At 35.6% G+C, this 23,369-nt stretch overlaps 1 protein-coding gene and 1 long non-coding RNA gene across 3 annotated transcripts; one reads left to right on the forward strand and one right to left on the reverse strand.

Moving 5' to 3' along the window:
- The first annotated feature begins 2,754 nt into the window (after positions 1–2,754).
- Positions 2,755–4,964, forward strand: LOC133288063 (abscisic acid 8'-hydroxylase CYP707A2-like). Its single transcript, XM_061485760.1, has 7 exons — positions 2,755–2,942; positions 3,045–3,360; positions 3,566–3,952; positions 4,090–4,264; positions 4,383–4,489; positions 4,600–4,718; positions 4,842–4,964. The coding sequence occupies exons 1-7, from the start codon at positions 2,755–2,757 to the stop codon at positions 4,930–4,932; spliced, it is 1,383 nt and encodes a 460-aa protein (XP_061341744.1). The 3' UTR covers positions 4,933–4,964.
- An 11,989-nt stretch (positions 4,965–16,953) lies between these two features.
- LOC133288074 (uncharacterized) lies at positions 16,954–19,806 on the reverse strand. Of its 2 annotated transcripts, none has more exons than XR_009748324.1 (3): positions 19,707–19,806; positions 19,098–19,230; positions 16,954–18,759 (listed from the first exon to the last, which is right to left on the reverse strand). It is a non-coding gene; the product is annotated as an uncharacterized LOC133288074 (long non-coding RNA). The 2 variants fall into 2 exon arrangements; XR_009748323.1 differs by having other exon boundaries at positions 19,094–19,230.
- Positions 19,807–23,369: the final 3,563 nt, after the last annotated feature.

Consider the following 23,369-nt stretch of genomic DNA (forward strand, 5'->3'; position numbering starts at 1 on the left):
CAAGGGAAAGAAGAGTATTATTGAAAGATCTTCATCAATAACATCATAATCCAGCAAGGTACCTATTGCTCCATGGTATTAAGCTGCAACAGCATGTAAAATTTAGAGACATTAGACAAGTTTTCCTTTCATAAAATAAAATAGCACAAAAAGTAAGAGATATTGGTATTTGGTACTTTGTGTCTTTGCCACATAAAATAAATATTATTTTATTATTTTATTTTAATAAATTAAATAGGCCAGCCTACAAGGCTGTAGGCCGGGCTTGACAAAATTGGCCTATGACCTATTTATTAAAAAAACTTTTTTATAAGTCTAAGCCTACTCTACTTTTCTGAAAGGCCGGGCCTGGGCTGGGCTCAATGTAGGCCGGGCTGGGCCAGCCTGGCCCATTTACACCCCTAATCCCACCCATGATTGTTTCTATGATAGGAGAAAACTACTCTCCTACAACATAAGATTAATAAAACCCTATATATATATATATATATATATATATATATATATATATATATATATATATATATATATATATATATATATTAGTTGCCCTGATACTCCAATAATACTAATTTATTCAAAGTCAAACGATGAATGATAAGATCAATTCAAGAAGCTTTTTCTCATACTTTTGTTTATATATATATAGCATCATGTGACGTTCAAGTTATATCAATGGATGCATTTAAGAAATTTTCTCCAATTATATATTACCTTGCCGAATTCAATGGATGCAAATTCAAATTGCTTTGCTGAAAATTCCAAATGTTTCAATAAGCTAAGCTAGCAGTTAACATGCTTCGTCAATTAATTATTTTAGTGTTGAGATTATGATGTATTTATTGATCAAAATCCAGCACTTTCAAATTTTGGATTTCCTAATTACTCTGGCTTTGGGATTGAATATATTTGACCTAGACACGTAATGGTTGATCAACTCCACCACATGCATGTGTCATGTGCTGCATGCAAACGTGTCAAAATCCATCTGTAATAATACATAGGTTTTCAAAATCATGTAGGGAAACGCTATGCGGTTGACAAGATAGCACGATTATATAATATCATGTAACTTTATTCTTAAAAAAATGGGGAGGAGGGAATTGAAATAGCAACTAAGTTCAATTACAGTCTTTGTATTTAATATTTTTGAAAAATCTATTGTTGATTTTCTAACTAAGACTCCTTCATATCACTCCCCATATTATTCAGCAAAACAAAGTCAAAATTATTCACTGGAATATATGTTGATTTACAGTTAACTTACGGACTAAATAAAATTTTTATTTTCTTTTGCAGACTGGGCCATGAATTGGTTATAATTTAACTCAATAGAACAAGCACAAGAGATGTAATAGGAAAGAATAATTATGATTTCTATTAGCAAAGCCCAAGAAGTTATTGACCACACAAATAAATTTACAAATTTCAAATTTTAAGTTTGGTAGCTAAATTTCTAAATTTATTTTTTTTTCTATAAAAAAAAATCTATTTTATATAGCTACTTAATTTCCAGTTATGATTGGATCTTGCACTCCATTGACTTTCCCTAAATGGAGGTAATAAATAGACGACAATATGATCAACGAAGAAATGGATGAGCACCGAAACATTTAGTACCCTACATTAATGCAATAGAAATTATGTACCAAAAAGGGTCATGTTAGATGGGAACAGGGTCAGCAATAATAATAACAGTATAAAAAATAATGATAATAATAAATAATAATTATATTTACTAAGATAAAATAGAAACTTTTGATTAGGGGACAATTAGGGTCAAGGACTTTTTTCTGCTTACATTCTGAATAGGTGAATCAGTTAGTTTAAGGCGGGTAGAAGACTCATTAATGTAAAGGCTCAACTTACACCATCAAACCTACTCAATGCATTGTTGAAATGTCTAAAAAAATCAATTCCAATACCCAGTAAATTCTTAAATTTGTCACTAACAGTCTATTTTGACCAGAACCTAAGATAAATATATAATACAGAAATGGATGTTGCTGTTTCTGTGTCCTAAAATGAGTTGCTGCTTCTACTTTCTTGAAGGAAGAGTGGTTAGGCAGAAAGTTAAGGGACCAAAAAAAAAAAAAAAAAGATGACAAGGAATCAAGAATTCGCAGTCCTACACAATTGCATTAAAACTTTAAAAAAAATTAACAGAATCCACATAGTACGGAAAATAGAACTAACATAAAAAGGTTGGTTCTCTTTCAAGTGCCCTTTAGGCTTTTTGTCATGCTAAAAGGTTGCTTGGGTGTTAACAACCATTCTCTCTATGATTAATTAATTAATCAATCAGATTAAGTACCCTTTCCTCTCTTAACAGTCTCAGTCCCACTTCCCCAACAGACATACACCATCCCATTATACATATATATATATAGTCAACCAAACTCTTAACTCATATACGTATTTGTATACTTGTATATACTCTTGTGACACGTGCTCTCTCTCTCTCTCTCCCTTCCCCTCAGAGAGAGAGAGAATTAAATTAGACCAAAAACTTGAATGAGCTGGAGGGAGATTCCGTGTGTGGAAATTGAGCTGTAATTGAAAGCCTCAGTTCTTTTTCCCTCCTTCCCACTCTCTTCCTTGTTTCCTATTCTTTCACTCTCATTTAACTCAAAACAGCCTATAAATACCTCAAATGTTGCACTTGTTTTGTCACACACCTTCTTCTTCCACTTCTTCATTATCCTTCACCTATAACAAGCCACTCCCACTAGCCCAAAAAAACAAAAACAAAAAATGGAACTAAGCATCATGTTTTGCTTGTTTGCTTCTTTTCTTTTTATTGTTCTATTCAGGATATTCTTTGTCTCAAAACGCCGTGACTTGCCACTCCCACCTGGTTCCATGGGTTGGCCTTACGTAGGAGAAACCTTTCAAATGTATTCTCAAGACCCAAGTGTTTTCTTTGCCACAAAAATAAAAAGGTTCATGTCAATTTTTTCACTTTCCAATAACATTTTCAACTAGTTCATGGACAAATTCACTTACTTACATATGCACTTGGACTTTGAATTTTTCTTATATAGGTATGGCTCTATGTTCAAGTCCCACATTCTGGGTTGTCCCTGTGTGATGATTTCAAGCCCTGAGGCTGCAAAGTTTGTGCTGAACAAGGCTCAACTATTCAAGCCAACATTCCCAGCAAGCAAAGAGAGGATGTTGGGAAAACAAGCTATCTTCTTTCACCAAGGAGAGTATCATGCTAACTTGAGAAGGCTTGTCCTTCGTACCTTCATGCCTGAAGCCATAAAAAACATCGTGTATGACATTGAATCCATTGCTCAAGATTGTCTCAAATCATGGGAAGGCCGTTTGATCACCACTTTTCTTGAAATGAAGACGGTGAGCCCCTAACAAACCAGAGCAAAACAGAGTGTTCCCCTGTTTCTCTCTGTTCATTTTCTTTTAAAAAAAACGACTTAAAATTGATACCAATAATAAAAATTAAACAAAAATGAATTAAAGGGGTGTTGATTAATAATTTATATATTGATTTTATAAAGTAAATAATGGTTTTTTTTTTCTCCAAATTTTTGGTGTATTGCAGTTCACCTTCAATGTTGCTCTGCTATCAATTTTTGGAAAGGATGAAATTCTATACAGAGAGCGTTTGAAGAAGTGTTACTACACACTTGAGAAAGGGTACAATTCAATGCCGATTAATCTTCCTGGGACACTGTTCCACAAGGCTATGAAGGCAAGGAAAGAGCTTGCACAGATCTTGGCCCAAATAATCTCAAGCAGGAGGCAGAAGAAGCAAGATTACAAGGACTTGCTTGGTTCATTCATGGGTGAGAAATCGGGTCTCACCGACGAACAGATAGCAGATAATGTAATCGGTGTCATATTTGCAGCTCGTGACACCACGGCCAGTGTGCTTACGTGGATTGTCAAGTACCTTGGTGAAAACCCCACTGTCCTTCAAGCTGTGACTGTAAGTTTCTGGGGTCCTACCCTTTATCCTATATAATCATTACTCAATATCAAGTTAATTTTTTTAAATTTAATGGCATAAAAATAGTGAGCTAGTTTGTGTTTTAACACTTTTTTATATTAATTGTGAATTTGCAGGAGGAGCAAGAGTGCATATTGAAGAACAAGGAAGAAAGTGGTGAAGAGAAGGGTCTGAATTGGGAAGATGCCAAAAAGATGCCAATCACTTCAAGGGTTATACAAGAGACTCTCAGAGTTGCCTCAATTTTGTCCTTTACTTTTAGAGAAGCAGTAGAGGATGTTGAATATCAAGGTCAATAGCCAAATCTGATATGATACCTTGCTTTTTTCTTGTTTTATCATCCCTCAAGATCTCGTTTCCTTTTTATCTTTAGGCTCACATTTTTTGTGTTGGTAATTGTTTTCTTTAGGGTACCTTATACCGAAAGGGTGGAAAGTACTGCCACTCTTTAGGAACATACACCACAGTCCAGATAACTTCAAAGAGCCTGAAAGATTTGATCCCTCAAGATTTGAGGTAATTATTGAGAAATTATTATGCATTACCACCTGCTATAGTTTTGTCCTTATTCATGTGTGATCCCCAAGTCCAGACTTTGACAGATTCTGTTAATCATTATTTGCTAGGCTGCTCCAAAACCCAATACCTTTATGCCATTTGGAAGTGGGATCCATGCATGTCCTGGGAATGAATTAGCCAAATTGGAGATTTTAGTCCTCCTACATCATCTGACCACAAAGTACAGGTTGGCAAACTTGATTACTAGTAACAGTCTCATTGCAATTTTTTTTTTTTTTGAGGGGAGACATATTCCAAAAGTAGGAGTTTAGAATGTTTCTAAGTGTTGTTGCAATTATTTTTGGTGCAGGTGGTCTGTGGTGGGTGCAAAGAATGGGATTCAGTATGGCCCTTTTGCTCTTCCCCAGAATGGCTTGCCTATCACATTATATCTCAAATAGATATTACTCAAAACAAAAGACAGATCCAAACCAACCCTGGTTTTATAGAAACTTTCTAAATATGGAAAGAATGGCTTCATAGCTCTCAAAGTTGGTTTCCACTTTCTCGAGAAAATGATAAAAACCTAGACCATGTTGCAAATGTATAAACAATATCAAGGGAGACAAACTCTTCCTTTCTTTTTGGCCAAGAGACACCCAAAGGGGTAGTCTTGAGAATAACATACGAAAAGGGATGTCAAGTGTATATAGGAGGTTTCATAGCCGGAGCAGATAGTATTAAGTTCCTTTCATTTCATCACCTTTTTTTCTTTGTCAAATATGAGGAAAAGTCCTCGAAATATTGTATTGATGAATTCAACTAACTAGTTTTTGTATCCATAAGAATGCCGCAAGGCCATAATAAAGTGAAATTTTGGTGCAAAGATGTGGAGAAAAAAACCACAAACTATGTGTCTAGGATTGAGTGAATGACTGAGTAGAAATTAGTATAACATCTAAAAGATGTAAATACACTTCATAATCTTATCGAAAAAAGAATCTGACATATCTTAACCAAATCCTTTACATGGGTGGAAAAGCTTACTTATAATTTAGGTACTTCATTTGATTTTGGTTTTATTGCTAGTTGCTTTGTCTGTTTGCCAGTTTGGAGAATGAACTGCGAAACAATAAGGATTTAAATAAATAAGAGATGAAAATTAGACTAAGATTATGCAAGATAAAATGTCTTGATTTTATATTTTATTATTTAATGAAGTTACTTAGAAAAAAAGAAAAAAGAAAAAGGAGTGCCAATGAATCACGGCACCGCAGAATTGTAGTGTAGTGGTGATTATACGTGCATCCCATCTTCCAAACATGCATTCAATGGTTCAAATTTTGACTAATACACATATCAATCAAACTCAGATGTCCTAAGATCTTAATAGATATCATTTTAAACATACAAAGTATTATTTAGCAGATACTCCCCTAGCATGGTTGCTCCTCTCCTCTGTCGTTTTTCTTCAACCAATTATTCTTATTCCTAATTTGAATATATAAATCAAAACTATCAATTTCTCAGGTTAATTTGAGCAATTAATCAACGATTTTGTTAAACTTTTGAATCATGCAGAGGTTTCAGCATATATGAACACCCTTTTAAGAAGTATATCCTAATATTTACTCAGAATAATATATTGGTGCAATCATATAGAAAAGGACAAACCTGTTTTACAATCATAATATCGTGTTCACCTTTTCAACTTAGCACAACAAATTAAGATCAAAACATATATTTTCACTTTACTATCTATTTTCAACCTTTGATAGTCCTGTACTCCCACTTGTTGCTAATTCTGATATTTAACGAGTCCGTTGGTGCTACCATCCAAATATATATATATCCAAAGAAGGAAAGTTGTGGTTCCTAATAGTCTCTATATTTATAACAAGACAAACTGCTTTTATGGTTTCAGAATTCTATGCATGTAGTGTTTCCAAAGTTGCTCATGATCATATCATAGTTATCTAATTCCACACTGCACTTGTTGAAGAAATCGCAGCAAGTGAAACTAAGTAGGAAACATATTTCAGAAGCTGTTTGCAACCAGAGTTTTCCTGGTTAAATCTGTTTTTGTGTGTGTGTGTGTGAGGTAGTGGTAGAGAAAATCTGTTGACTTAATTTCATGGATTTTAGATGTTTTTACCTTTGAAATTGAGAAAGAAATCAGTAGGTTGTAGGGGCCATTAACTTGCAACGCTTAGCTTAATAACGAAGCATTACTTCATTGGCTAAACAGAAAGAAACATTTTTTTTTTTTTTTGGAGATATTCTAATTGGTTCATCGTTTCGCGATTAGTTCAACTTGGGGTGGATCACAGGATTAAGGTTTTAAACTCCTCCTAAAGATGATACTGAAAAAGATCGAATACATACCCTCACTCTTAGCTGCTCAGTTCCATAGCGTTAACTAAGCTACCATTATTTGGTAACAGAAAGAAACACTGAACAAAAGGACGGTGGAAAAAACTATTTCTCTTTTCTAAAATTTTATTTAACCAAAAAACAATCAAATAACAATAGTTGGACCTCGCCTTAAATAGACAAAATAAAATAAAAATAAAACCCAAATAGAATAAAAAAGGATTATGCGCAATCAAATAGAATAAACGAAATAACAAAAAAAAATCTGACAATTATTGAAAAACAATAAACTGTAGAATAAACCTTAAAAACTCAATGACACATGTAAGCATGTATGGATATTTTTAAGCTAATCTTAGGTGCATCATCCTTTCCTGCTAGGAAAAGATTCGCCCTCGAATCTACTTCGTCTTCATTGATATCAACTTCTTCAGGTGATATCTCAGGTGACAACTTTTCTGGTACAATATCACTAAATTCCCTTATTAAGGGTAGAACTTATGAATGCAATTTTTGATATGCTTGGTATATTTATCTGCATTTGAACTAAACTGCTTAGGGACTAGAAATGATGCGAGTTCTAAAGGAGTAAGTAGATAAAACCCATAGATTATCTCAAAAAGACTATTGCCTGTAATTTGGTTCAGTAATCTCATCTGTGATCCGTCATAGGAAATTCTACTTGAGGTGACATTAAGTCCCATAGCCCCTGATTGTATCCAATTAAACTTTTACCAAAAGCTAAATCATTATCTCCATGGAGCACGAGTTTGTTATGTGCATTGCCCAAGTTCATAATTTTGCTTGCAAACTAAAGACTTCTTGAATGAAGAATCATTCTCTATGACATCTTTGGGTAGAATTTCAGCTTTGTCACAAATATTAGAATTTCTATTAATTGAATTTCTACCAAATCACTATAAAGGATTTCTTCTACCTCTGGATTATCATCGTCTTGCTCCCTATCATACTTGTCATAGATAGAGAAATCGTCATAAACTGGAGCATCCACAATTAGATTCATCATAGATAAGGATCTCATCATAAAGTGGATAATCATTGTTATGCTCTTCTTTGGATTCATAATAAACAAGGACCTCATCATAGATTGAAGCTTCAATAAGCATCACAATCTGCTAATTTGGACAATGCGTAGCGAAATGTCTAATCCCCTGACACTTGAAACATCTTTGCACAACAACACTATCTTTTCTGATCTACCACTGGTTGATCCTTCTTTGCTTGTTGGTTTAAGGTTAGAAAGAGTCTTCCTTGCACCAGTCTTCCTTGGTTTAAGAATTTTTGTTTCAACAGTTTCTTCATCTTATTCCAACTCTTGAACTTCAACTTCCCTTCTCTGGTTCATTACTTCTTAATGTGTTACCACCAAATTGAGGCATGTTTTCTCAGTTTGATAGCAACCAATTTGACCTTTCTGGTCTTTTGTCAAGCCTTTGATGTCAAGCAACCTTTCGACGATGTGTAACCATTTGATAAACTCATTTGGATGGGTGGATGCCTCAAATTTCGAGATCTCAATCTTCATCCCATTATTGGGAATAAAAGGATTGATTGCCTGTAACGCCAGGCCGCTTCAAGAATCAATGACTATCCCCACATACTAACACGAGACTTTTCAGTGTGCTTTTTCCTCACTCGCACACTTCCTGGAAAAACTTCCGAGAAGGTCACCCATCCTAGAATTGCTCCAAGTCAAGCACGCTTAACTATGGAGTTCTTTCGTTCCGGGCTACCAAAAAGAAGATGCATATTGTTAATATAGGTAGTACCAATTAATTCTTATAAGCTTATCCCAAATTGTGCAGTCTCATACCTGCACAGTCTTTGGAATCCCTCTCTTTCGAGTGTCGACTCGATTCATTCATGCATGTAACCCCCCAATGGAAGCATGTCAGGAGTCGCTCCTTGTTTGTGCCTTTTTGCACCGGCGATCACTCCCCGCCCTCGTCAGTGCTCGGGATGTTACATGCCCACCAGCTTCCGCTTGGTTCGTCCTCGAACCACACCGTACTGGAAGAGAGGCCCTGCTCTGATACCACTAGTAACGCCCGGCCGCTTCAAGAATCAATGAATATCCCCACATACTAACACGAGACTTTTCAGTGTGCTTTTTCCTCACTCGCACACTTCCTGGGAAAACTTCCCAGGAGGTCGCCCATCCCAGAATTGCTCCAAGTCAAGCACGCTTAACTATGGAGTTCTTCCGTTCCGGGCTACCGAAAAGAAGATGCATCTTGTTAGTATAGGTAGTACCAATTAATTCTTATAAGCTATCCCAAATTGTGCAGTCTCATACCTGCATAGTCTTTGGAATCCCTCTCTTTCGGGTGTCGATTCGATTCATTCATGCATGTTACCCCCCACTGGAAGCCTGTCAAGAGACGTTCCTTGTTCGTACCTCTTTACACCGGCGATCACTCTCCGCCCTCGTCAATACTCGGGATGTTACATTGGCAAGTCGACTTTGTCCTTGTTGCCCCTGATTCTAGAATGGGTTTTCGCTCCTTTCTTCCTCATGAGACGATCTTTTAGACTCCCTTTCTTCATTTGACTCGTTCAACTGTGTTAGGGCAAGCAGTTGTTCAAACTCCTGAATTCGCATATATTTTTCCGCCAATGTTGTATCTTGCGCGTCAATGTGAGGTTGCTCGTTATTGTTGTTAGGGTTGTTACCACGTCCTCTATCGCCGTTGCCTCGACCTTGACCTCGACCTCGCCCGTCGTTGTTTTGTTCAGCCATTTATATGACAACCAATTTATATGACAACCAAAACTCCGATTACCAAATAATACCTCTGCAGTACCCCATTGGCTAAAAAAAAAAAAGATTGAACAGAAGGATTGTGAGAAAAGCTATTTATCTTTTCTAAATTTTGTTTAACAAAAAAAAAAAACTAAATAACAATAGAGTTCTTCATGTCTTAAATAGGCAAAACAAAATAAAAGGAATTATGAAAATCAAAAGAGATAACGCACAATCAAATAATATCAAAGAAAAAAAAAACTGACAATTATTGAAAAATCCTAAATTATGAAGAAAAATAAACTAAAAAGCCCAAAATGATACATGCAAGCATTCATAAATATTTCTAAGCCAATATTAAGTGTATCATAGTTGTTAATGAATATTTTGTGAATCAAAATTTACAAATTTCTGTATAATCAAACCACAATACCGCAAGAGGAATAGTTTCCAATGTAATATTATCTTATTATAATTAATTAATTACGTATAATTAAGCTAACTTGAATAATACTCAATGACAATTAATATCAGAGTCAGAAAAATTCTGAGAGGCCAAGGTCAAAGAATATAAAACTGAAGTTTTTAAAAATACCATGTAATATGTTTTTCAACAAAAAACTATATATATTTATGAATTTAGAAATTTAAATGTTCATGGTGTTCAATTTTATTTTATTTTAATTTTTGGAGAGAATCTAGTTTGTTTTGGAATCACAATATTACTATCATACTAAACCTATAATTTATTCATTTAATTGAATGATAAATTTCAAGTAAAAAAAATGCACTAATCATAATAAGGCCGCGGCAAAATACTAGTCAAATGGACAGTGTCTTTTTTTTTTTTGGGTAGAAAAATGGACAGTGTCTTTATTTGACATTCAAAGAGTACAGAAAAATATTGTAAAAACAAAAATAGTGAAGTATCTAAAATTATAAAACTTGAATAGTTATCAATATGAGGAGGGGGGGAAAAAAAACCAATCGAAGCTGAAAAATAAGTAAGTCGAAACAAAGAATCACTACAATTGTTGTTGGAAACTTAAGGGAGGGCTACAGAGGCGAAAATATGATAGATTTAGATATTTTGTGGTGTTTTCCTACAAAATAGGATTTTTTTTTCTTTGTCAACAAATTAGAAACTGCAAAAATGTTACTTCCATTGAAGTTTCTTGAAGATGTGAAAAAATAAATAAAAGAATTGTGCGTGATATAAAACATATCATTTGATGATAATTTTTATATAGTATTATTTTTTGTGTTAAAGGACTAATATAGCTTTTTTCATTCTCATCATAAAACGACGTAATTTGGGGTTTTATGATAATTTTTTTATTATTACCCAAATACTCTTCAATAATTTTTTTAACCCTCAAAACGAAATAATTTTAGAATTGTAGGAGATAAATTTATCTCTAGTGACATAACAAACAATAAATTATACACAGGGAATGTTATATCAGAAAAATATTTCTGCATTTACTGCATATAAGTTATCTGCATTTACTCCGAAAACGACGTCGTTTTAGGATTGAAATATTAGAAAATTATAATTATAAGAAAAGATTAAGAAAGTAAAATTCACACTAATTTAAACAAAATAATATAATAGTGGGTCAATTCAATAGGTAGCCAAATTTAATAAAGGATTAATAACAATGAAAACTCAAAAACTAAGTTTCAAGGGACGAGTTTATACTACATTATTTTTATCCAAAATTTCAATATAATTAAAGATAAGGATTTGCATGAACTTGAGGGGACAGATTTCTCTCCTAACCCCTTTATGACTCCATCACTTTGTAAGAGAAGTGAAGAAGATACAAAATATATAATTCATGAGCAGAACTGCAATCATTCTCGCACGTCTAATAGAGAAATTGTTTGTGCCTTTTTTTTTCTCTTCAAATATAGCATTATCAAATTCTTAAACTAAATGATACTTTAGAATGAAGCTAATGGCTGACAATACACCAGCCCACAATTAATGATAAAAGGCAAAAAGCAGAAACGATTGCATACAACTTTATGAAGTGATTGAATTCCTATCATTTGTCCTTATCCTTAGAAACCATCTTTCCAAAATCTGAAAAAGAATTTGTACATATTAGGACTTTGCCACATGTTTCTAAAATCTTAGCCAAAATTGCTGACTGAGAGCTCAGCATCTCAGATAACAAGAGCACAGGTGTCACATATGTGTTCTTTGATGTTGTTATGACTTAATTGTAAGATGTTGATAGATATTTCAAATGCAGATTTCAAATCCATGACAGCTATACATAATGATTCTTTTCTAGTTTGTACAGATATTAGTTCTGCCATACCTGGGATGGATATAGCATATACATATAAATGTTAATTGGATAGTCAATGTATCGATATTTTCTTGTCTCTTGATTTTTGAGGTTAAATGAATCCAACTATCTAACTGTTTGAGACCATAGTCCTTCTAATTTAGGTGAGACTGTGTACGAAGTCAAATCTAAAAAAAATAATTCAAAATTGGCGTTAAGTTCAGTATTCAACTATTTGAATGTTAACGAATTAGAGAAGCATAACGAAAAGACCGAATATCCAAGAATAAAGGTTGGATATTTTTTACAATAATGCATCTTTTAGTTGCAGAGTTTATGGAGATTATAAACTAGCAAGATTTTTTCAAAAAGAAAAAAGAAAAAAGAAAATGAATTTAACTAACTACTTTACATCATTATTCTTTTAACTTTGATGCAATTGTGGTAAAGACTCTGGAGTTTAAATCATGTAACTGTTAATAAAAAAAACAAATTTTAGTATCTTCAAGAAGATTATGGTTTAAAAGTAGGGGATTACTTTTCTGATGTAGTATGAGAGAAGTTCTCTCATGTTAAGAGATAAATAAAGTGGGTCCCACCAATTTTTAGAAAAAAGAAAGGTACATCTTTCGAAATATTTTCCGAAGTGAGAATAACATGAGAGATCAATTTCATGCAACATAAGAATATGATTTCCCTTAAAAGCAGTGTTTTAAAATCTCACCCCGCCTCCGGTTGACCCGGGTCAACCCTGACCCCTCCCTTCTGAGGGTTGGGGTCACAAGTTGGACCCTATATGCACATCGACTCCCCGACCCCAAAACCCGACCGGGTTTCAGTGACTCCCGGGTCAGAGGGGGTCACTGCATGTTTTTTTTTTTAAAAAATTTCCCATAAAACAACTTTGTTTTATTAAAAAAATAAAATAAAAATTCTTGCAAACCTAAATCTAATCGTTCTCTTCTCTCCCAGTGACTTATATGTCTTCAATCTTCACCTCGCAGACGTGCATCTTCTAAAAAATGTAAGAATTTTATTTATTCAAATGAAATCCTTACAGTCGTTGATGGAAAACAAAAAATCATTCTTACTTCTTTTAAATTTTCTTTTGTCAGGACCTTCTCCAAAGAGGCGGAACCGAGTCAGCGTATTGATCCCATTAAAATATAAGTTTTGTACTTTTGTATCTTGATACTTTAATTAGGTTGTGTAATATTGACTTGTGGTTGTAATTAGTGAATTATGTTAAGTATATTTTGAATCTTTGATGATTGGTGGTTTGTTTTTAATATTTTTATATATGATATATATATTTATATTTTTTTAATATATAAAACCGGATCAACATAGTGATCTGTGACCCTCCGGTTGAACCTGTGACTCCATGACCCCTGACCTCGGCCGTATCGATGGCCGGGCCGAGTTTTTAAACACGGGTTAAAAGTAATACCAAGTTTGACTTTTCTTTATTTGCCATAGATATTTCATTACCACAACTGAAAATCATAGAATAACCAAACCATGTTAACTCAGTTGGTTAGGGAACTCAGTGTTCGATCTTTTTCAGTATCGTTTTTAGGAGAGGTTTAAAGCTTTAATTCCGAGATCCGCCCCGAATCAGACTAGTCACGAAGCTATGAAACGATTGAAATATCTCAAAAAAAAATAATAATAGAATAAACCAAGATCAATACCAAAAGGATGCGGTAGTTGAAACTTGAAAGAAAAAAATAGCAACAGGTTTGAATGCAGAAGACAGAACATCGAGGATGCTAACATTCTTCTCTTCGAGATAGTCCTATTCTTGGAAGTCCATATCTCCACGTTGTGAAAGCCTACTGAGCTAACAAGTATTATTACTAAGTTGTTTGAAATTTCAATTATTTGAATGTCATCGAATTGCAGAACTAAATTGAAAGTCTCTGTTTTTAACTTCAAAGTTGAAGAGTTTTTCATGATAAAGATTCACTATTTTTATAAATTAATTCTAGTGTAGATGTATGCATCCTATCAACTATGGACCAATTCTACACACAGGTGCTCTGAATTTTCTCTAGATGTATAAACAAGAAACATGTTTAAACGTTCTTTGCTAATAGTGACAGTTGCCAAGTATAAGGTTGAAGAGTCTTCAGGGATAAAATCTGCATTACCTGAAAACGTTGCAAATATGGTCCCGTGTTATGGTGGACTCTGAAATGAGTAGTGGGGTTAGTAACTCTGTACTAAAGCAATAATGCTAATATGACGTGGTGTAGCCGCAACAGTGATATGTGGAATACCTAGCGCACTAGCAGTTGGCTCAAGAGAAGCAAAAGTGGTGGAAGAAACAAGAGACACGTTTAGTATTGGTTTCCACTTCAGCTACAACACCAAAACCATCTTTCCTGTTTATGTTATTTGTTAATGTACCTTTCTTGTTAGGTTCCTTTCGCCATGGAGATATTCACACTCTGGCACTTTTGCAAAAGGCGATCGATTGTCAGTGTCACGTAAGTAGAGGTTTACAAATACAATACTCAAGCAACAACTGAGGATGACAAAAGCTCCTTTGCTTTCCGCTGCATTTTAAACCATAGAACGTGTTGGGAGGCCATAAGAATGATCCTATGCAAAGATAGTCCTTTGCTAAGATTGCCTTGTGAGTATTTGAATTGTCAGAAGCTTTATAACAACATGAAAGCATGCAAATGTCCGTTAGAGGATAAACCGTCGTCAATTCGTAAGATATGATGTGCTAGACGGGTTATACGTAATGGATCCCATCACCACTGTTAGCCGAGTAATATAGGAAGTTCGGAGAATTTCCACCTTCTCAACAGCGTATGAACCGGAGAAGACTTGTCTACTTTCTTTAAGGATCTACAATTGGGTGCAAATCATATGATTATGTTTCTCTCCCTAACGAGTGAAAAGCAAAAAGTTCAGCCACTTTCAAACTTACGTCTCCGAGCTGTGTTATCAAGTTTTTCAACAAACTAGTTTCTAATTTAATTAGCATCCACCCAAGTATTTAAGATTTGGGTGAAGATTTGATGTTCTGCCTAGTTGCATTTGCTTCTCCCCTACTCAGCTGCTTGCACCACTCTAATAAAAATAATAAAAAAGAGGCTAATATAAAATTCATTTGGATTTCATTCCATAATTAAAGTTCCAAATACACTCAGAATGTTCAGAATTTGCAAATCTATAAAATCTGCCATTATTTCATCATTTAAGATGGTCATGTTTTGGATTCCAGTATGGCTGCTACTCTTAAATCCACGATTATGATTTACTGATTTAGAGGACGTTTAGTAAAGGAGAAATTTTTTTTACCAGAAAAATACAATTACTAGAAATTTGATGGAAAAATGAGTTTGATAGGAAAGTCAAAAAAAAATTGTTTGGTTGGCCGAAATTCTACCGAAAAAATTGGGTTAAATTTACTGAGTCTATGTTTGATTGGAAATAAAAAATTGATGGGAAATAAGTTCAAATTATGAAATAACCCTTAATATTTGAATCACAACTACTATTGCCTAATAAAGTAATCGTTGTGCAACATGGCTCTTCAATTCCAATTATGAAGAAGGAGGCAATATCTTATACAAACTTTCAAGTGGATTCCCTTCTACATATGTAAAAAGAGATGCTCTTGAAGAATTTCCAAAAATTAACTTGAAGGAGAATTAGGCAACAGGGAATAGTCGAATTCCACGACAGATTGTCTAATCTTGTATACTTCATAGATAAAATTTTGCTTGTAATATTAAAAACTGGATAATGACAAGTGCAGATCTGCTGAGGCACATGAGGCCAGGAAATATGTTGTAACTCAATACTACGACGAGAGAAAAATATTGAAAATATTTCAAATAAACAGGAGAAAAAAGAACTTTGTATAGTTGATTCAATGTCAGACCGGTGCTTGTAAACTTGACCACAAGCCAAATCGTCAGCAGCTTAATCACATAATCAAGAACCATCCATTTGGACTAGGTGGATTTGCATTATATGGGCTTCCATTTGGATTCAGTGTGTGGTTTAGAACATGCAAAACCACTTGCGATGACCGTTTGGAGATCTTGTGCAACCTAGAAACGGAAAAGCGAGTTCTTGCAGTGATAGCACACACATTTGGTAATGGAAATACTCACTTTCACGCTAGGTTAGGAGAGGGTATATTTGTCCGGTCCTTCGTCCTCTATCCCTCATTTAGCCGATTATCATGAAATACCACATGAGAAGTGGGTATCTTACACAATATTTTTTGACCATTTTTCCACACAATCCTGAAAGACTGGGCAACTAAGTTTGGTAGGCAAATTTTGTATTCTCTTTTACCAAACATGGACAACACATAATACCACTCTCAGATGCCTGGGTATCCTCTCAAAAAACCTATACCAAACACCACCTTAGTGTCTAGAAAGCAAGCTTTCTTCCTTAGCCCAACATAAGCACACTAAATTTTAGTCTAGTTCGATGGGCTTCTAACTCCCAAGAGAAAAATATCCTAACATTTACGTAAAGATTACCTGCATAGGGCATGAAGTGTTCAATTTTGAATCATCTAAAACTGATTCTTTCTTTTTTTATTACAATGTTATTAAATCTCGACCGGTCACTGACTCGGTTAAGATACCAGGTCAATGGATTAATGGTTCAACCAGTGGGTCACTGATTTGTTATATTGCATCAAGTCGGCCCAAAAACATGTCTAAATCCAAAACATTAAAGCATTAGGTTCATAGATTCTTAGTCTTCACTTCGACTATTACCGACCAATGTAGGACTTCATCATACTTGAATATCACTACAATCTCTCGTGCAATACCACTCCAAATGTGACAACACATGATAATACAAAAATGTTACAAAAATGTTAAAATGAAAACGAATTAAAAGCAATAAAATTAATGGCGTGGATAGCATAAACAATATTCAAAACACAACCACAAGGCGAAGGCAACAAAAGAACAGATGAACCTATCCTCATTATCCCTCTAAAATTATTAGTGAGAACAAATGTCATACGCATCAAACTGATATTATTAACCGCAGTATCAAGCTTCTCATTGTTGAAAAAACATTATATGGATATAGAAAAAAGCACAGAAATATTTAAAGGAAAAAAAATAGAACTTTGGTATAACAACAAAGATGACGCGGAACTTCCTATGAAGAGTACAGGGCAAGGACATGACCGTGCATAACATTAACCTTCCTTAAAGTCCAGAGTGGACCAAAACTTGGATGTAGCAAGGAAAACCTTGTGCATTCAATTGCTACAAAAACTATTCTGCAATGAGTATAGTCTTTACCTGGTTCTGCCATCATTCTTGGATGTCGAGTCACTCCATTGGCTCAAAATTTATATCATTCAATTTTGCATATATCAGATAGCCAACTGTCCTCAAGCATCTGCCCAACTAATGCATCCTTCTCCAAAGAATCTTTAGCATTTCGACCCTTCATAGATTGAGACAAAGGCATCACAATTGTTTCTTGTAATACCATATTCGGAGAATATGCCTCTACAGCTGCTGAAGTAAACCAGAATAAATTAAAGAAAATATCAAAAAAGACACCAACTAGATAGATCACATTATATCCGGCAGAAAGTGTATTATAACATCATATGCGAAAAAAGAAAGTCTACTACACCCATCAGAACCAGAACAAGACGATCTTTATGTGTTCCCTCCTAAAGCTAATATGCATAACCCAATTACTTCCGTATGGCTGCACAAACCAGTCCATTTCAAAATGATTATCCTCCCATGGCCAGGTGTCTTGTTTCTCTCCTCTGGTCTCTCAAGCCTCCCTCCACAAGGTTCTCTTCACTGTTGTGACGCTTCCACTACTATTTTTGTTGTAGATATGTATGTACATAGTAGTATAAGTGGATGTAAGAGGTGATCATTTGAATAGATGTATGTGTATCTTTTGAGACAGACTCATCTGGCCAGCTGATAAGCCATGATCCTTGAGGTTGTACCAGACTTTCTGTAGGATGTAATGTCAGGTATCTAGTTCTGTCTTTTCTGATATTTTCTTTAATTTCTTCTGGTTTACTTCGGTAGCTGTAGAGGCATATTCTTCTAATGAGGGTGTTACATTTCTCCACTATTACCTATAACAGCTGCATTTGACAACTCAGTAGCTCTAACAGATGCATTCAACAACTCAATAAAAGATTTACATTATCCCCACTCACAAGGATAGAATAGCCACCACTGCCACTTTGCCCACTTGCAGTAGTCTCTGGATAGAGTGCCATAATATCAGGCGCATTTGTAGCAACATTTACTTTATGATTTGTTGTACAACTAACACTTGGCTCAAGAAGTCCTTCTGATTGCTTGAAGGGGTCCACAGATGGAGAAGCCGCAGTAACAGCTGATTCACCCAAGTCAAGCAAATCAGGAGGAGGTAGATGAATTGTTTTCTCCACATCTACTTCACTTGGTACAACTGCAGCCCTTGATCCCTGAGATCCTACTACAACATTAGCACTAGCTTTTGGAACCTTGTGACTAGTGGATGATCTTTTCTCAGGTTTAGTTGAACCACCAAACAATGAAGCAGCAAGCTTCTGCTTTTCTGGGGAAATCTCAATCTGTGTCTTTCTTGAATCTCAACTATCACGAATTGGCAGCTATTGCAACATCCATCTGAGTTGCCCCATTCGTGACGAATAAGTTAGCCTACCCCACTTCTTCTGAACACCATCAAGCCATAGCTTAAGCTCTGATGATCCATCCACTGATGAGATAGAGTAGGTCTCCCTAGAATACAATGCCTCAGGCATTGAAACAATGTCTCTTGAGGAAACATGGTACCGTTCTGATCTAGGAATTCAAGTGCTAGAATAAATAAAAACAAGAAAAAGGATGTTATCAAAAAAAAAAAAAAAAAAAAAAAAAAACAAGAAAAAGGAAGATTTTCTTTATTAAAGTAAAGAAAGAATACAAGAGCACTCTCTTGCCAAGGGACTAGCCCTTAAAATCTGAGAAAGATTCTCAGCCAAAAACACTCGTAAAACTAATTGTCTTCCTATCTTCTATGAGATTTTCCTTATATCTAAGATTTATTTCATAACCAATTATGTGGTTATATTGCTGTTGAGATATATTCCTACAAAACATAAGCAATTATGTGGTGGACATATTAAAAAACCAATGCAACCATCAAAACAACCTACAGCAGATGATCTCAACTGATTATCTACAAGCAGCATCGTCCTCTCCAATTCCTTCAGCAATAAACCTCATCAAATTATGCGTCAGCTTAATATGTACAGGATCTCCATAATGCTCAAAAACTTCATTCATGGTCTGCATAATCAAAGTACTAGATACTATTAGTCATCAATGAATGTATGTTAAAATAAAAAAACGTAAAATCAAGAATACTAAGGCAACAATTTTACTCGGTGCAAATTGCTCAGCTAGTTTTACACATGGAGATGCTATATAGGTTCTATAATGGTCATGCTAATCAAGTAATCAATCATACGGTCAACAGTCACTAAAACATTAAGCCCTATGTCTATGCTAACAAAAGTCTTAAGCCTACAAAATTGAATAGCTCAAAAGTATGCCTCATTCTAAAGCAATTGAGATCAATTACTGATCCTAAAAAATCAGTTCTAACTGCAAATGTTCAGAAACTTGACACGACAAAATCTGGTTGGGTTTCGCAAGCACAGAGCGATCCATAAGACCAAAGCTAAATGATTTAATCTCTTATTAAATAGTCATAACATATGCATCTTAAAGTATTAAGCATTTTTTTCGAAGAATATCCTCACCTTTAACTCTAACCATCAATTACGGCCAGCTGGTGTACTTCCTAACGGCGTTTGAGTGACCGAGATGCTCGACAGCCTGGGGAAAGCTTGCTTCTGTTCATGAATTCCGTATATAAATTAGTTTATTCTGCGATTTTTATTTTTTAAAACGACTTTTCCGTGCCCTAATTTTATTTTTGGGTTTAAAATTTCTAAAATTATTTCATAATGTTTATCAAAACATATACAAAATATATATGTATATATATATACGTTTAACGTTTCTAAAGTGAACGTAGATAAGTTATCTACATTCGCTCCCAAAACGATGTCGTTTTGAATTAAAAAATTATAAAATTATAATAAAAAAGACTATTATAACCCTGAAATAAATTATAATTACAAAAATATCTTAATTTCCGTCTGAAAAACGACGTCGTTTTGAACTCAATATAGATAACTTATCTACATTGACAGTAGAAAAAGCGAACTCATATATATATATATATATATATATATATATATATATATGAGATTTATATAGACTAATATAAAAAGAAGATAAAGAGAAAAAAATATAGACTCCATATACTTTTATATGTGGGCTTTTTGACCCTTATGCCCCTTAATTAATAATTAATTACCAAATTCCCCTTCATTCAAAACTATTTCAAAAATTTACCCTCCCCAACAAACATAACACCAATCTGCCCCTGTTTGACCGTTGACCACGAAGCCTACCCGGGTACACCATTACCTACCCGGGTAAATTTTGAAACTTTTTATCTACCCGAGTATGTAGGGGTGTACCCGGGTAGAGTTCTTGAATCTGGGAAAATGTTTGAATTATTTACCCGGGTAAGGAGCAGTGTACCCGGGTAAACATCGACGGTAGGGTTTTAAAATACCCCAGCAGCCCCATTTCGAAAACCCACAAAAGGGGTACCCGAGTAGAGCTGTTGGAGGAGTGTCATCTTGAGCGATTTCAGGCATAATCTTGCACTAATTCGTCTTGTTTGTGATCATCATTCGCGGACCTTGCAACCTCTCTGCCTTCTACCGATTGAAATCGATCAAAGGTGCATTTTTTTTTTTAGTTTTTTCAATTATGTTATGATTTCTGTTCTGATTCATTGTATTTTCGTTTATATCATTTGATTTTGTCCGAATTATTTTATCAATTTGTATGTCATACGCTTACCCTAACCCTAACCCTAACCCTGAATCTAACCCTAACCCTAACCCTAACCCTAACATGTATCTAATTTCTGATTTTGGTTATTTTTTCAGTTTAATAGTGTGACACAATGACCTCTCGACGCGTTTCAAAGCTGCAAGTGACCCATTCCGAGAGAAGAACCAAGAGTCGTCACGATGGGTCGTCATCCTCTCAGCCCCAGGCTGCTTCGAGTTAGGCTCCGGACTTGACGTTCGGATATTTGTTTGAGGATGACATTCCTTCACACGAGAAGTTCGTGAAGTTTTTCATGACCCGGAAGATCTGCGAACCGAAATCACTGGATTCGGCATTCTTCAACCTAGAGCGTTTTGACATTGTGCCGCTTTTTGAGCAGACACATTTACTTCACCTGGCGGAGATGCGGTGCCCATACTCGGAGGTTATGGTAAGAGCCTTCTACCAGAACCTTGGCTACTCGCAAGGCGAGCTGACTTCCCGTGTCTGCGGGGTTGATATCATCATGACTGCTCCTATCTGGACGGAGCCACTGGGGTTCGATTTTGATGGTGTCACAGGAGCAGCACTATATGATGGAGACAACCATCATATATTTGGTGATTATAACCGGGAGACCATTGTTACAGAGACTAGGAGGGCAGACGCTGAGCCCGGTCATTTTGCTCATTATCCTGTTAGCAACTTGTCAGTTTCTGCTCGCATTCTTCATTATGTGGTGACACATATTATTTTCCAGCGCCCGCATAATCACTCAAAGGTGCTGGAAGGGGACTTTGTCATCCTGTGGGCCCTCCTTCACAGTCAGCAGGTGAACTGGAGGCATTACATATGCATACTGATGTGGAAGGCATCCAAGTCAAAGAAGGCTGAATTGCCTTTTGCATTTCTGGTGCAGAAGATTCTGCATAGATTTGGAGTGCCTACGGCAACAGAGACCTTGAAGACCGCCAGAGGCTGGAATGCTATATTTGGTGAGAGGCTCCTGAAGCAGTGTGGGATCCTACCGAACAGAGCGGGTATCTGGACGTGGAAGAAGGCACCAGAACCACCTGAGATCCCATTCCACCACGATGCTGAGATGGAGGATGCACCTGCAGGTGATGTGTTGGTCTTGTCTGTATAAACCCGACATTCATCAAAACATTGATTTGTATCAAGTTTGAACACAGAACCCACATTCACCTCCGTCATAAACTTCAGCCAATTTGGCAAGAATGCGTACGATTTCTCCCAGTCACCAAACAACTTAACGATGGCCTTCATTTTTGCCTTCCAGGCCTTCCTGTACGTTATGTTGTATCCATATGTTCCTTGTATCCTCTCCTGTATCAGAGCTGGTCTTGTGGATGGATCTTCCTTTAACATATCTGGAAAAAAAAATAACTTTACCATATTCTCAATTAATCTGAATCATTAAATACACAGTAGAATACATACTCATTATAGCCGCACAAATGACATTTGAATCCAACTGTCTATGATCCTGTGCTAGGCCTTGATTTAGGCATGTGTGACCTTGACCCCATTTACGGACCACCCAATTAGCTCCCTTCTTCGGCTTAATTGCCCTCATATACCAGGGACAACCGTCAGCATGGTTTTTACACTTCATAACAAATCTTGACTCGTCGCTTTTTTCAACTATGGCTGTCCTGCGCCCCTTCATACAATGTATCTTCACAGCATGTTGCAATTCTGGTTTGGACCCAAATTCTTGTTGCACAAATAACGGATCTCCTAACTTCCAACCTCCGTGCAAGTCATCATCGCCATATAGGATCTCCAACTCGTCATTAGGGTGCGCCCAGTTAATGAATGAATAATATTGGCTTTCATTCCAGAATGGCTCCTCAGACCCTGCATCTAAAGATCAACTCTCATTTGTCTGAATGAATACCACCACAAATAATAAATTGTCTAAAGCAAATGTTCAAATTTAATAACTTACCACTACTGACTGGGTCGACATGAAGTGGTGACAAGGCTGGGGTACCAAGACTTACGGCGCTCATGTCAGCCTCAAAATTACCGTCCACGTCAGTGTCTGACGAATCACCTTCTGGAATAGCACTTTCAGGTTCTCCCTCATCTTCGCTGTCCACATAGTCCTCGTCTTCATCCTCATCCAATGCTACCTGAGGAGGTGCAGAAGATCGTACAACTGTATCTTCTTGACCGGTACAGTGTGCAGTAGTGGTTGTATGCACCGGTAAAGATGAAGATTGTCCAACATCAACTTCAACATATATCTCAATATATTTTAATACTTTCCATTCAACAAATGCATCTGTTACGAACTCCACATCTTCATCATCATTTATATCGTTTCCAATGTAGTATATTGTATCCATATCCACTACAGTCTCTAACCTGGCTATCATGCGGTGGATGAAATGTATGCCTTCTGACCCCATTTTTTGAAGAATTCTCTCCTTCAGTTCATTGCATGTAGTGCCCACTTTGATTTTCATCGTTTTTGTTTTTCC

This window comes from Gastrolobium bilobum, unplaced genomic scaffold (genome assembly GCF_033153095.1).
Source record: "Gastrolobium bilobum isolate Gb01-03AN ecotype WA unplaced genomic scaffold, APGP_CSIRO_Gbil_v1 utg3205, whole genome shotgun sequence".
Classification (NCBI taxonomy): domain Eukaryota; kingdom Viridiplantae; phylum Streptophyta; class Magnoliopsida; order Fabales; family Fabaceae; genus Gastrolobium; species Gastrolobium bilobum.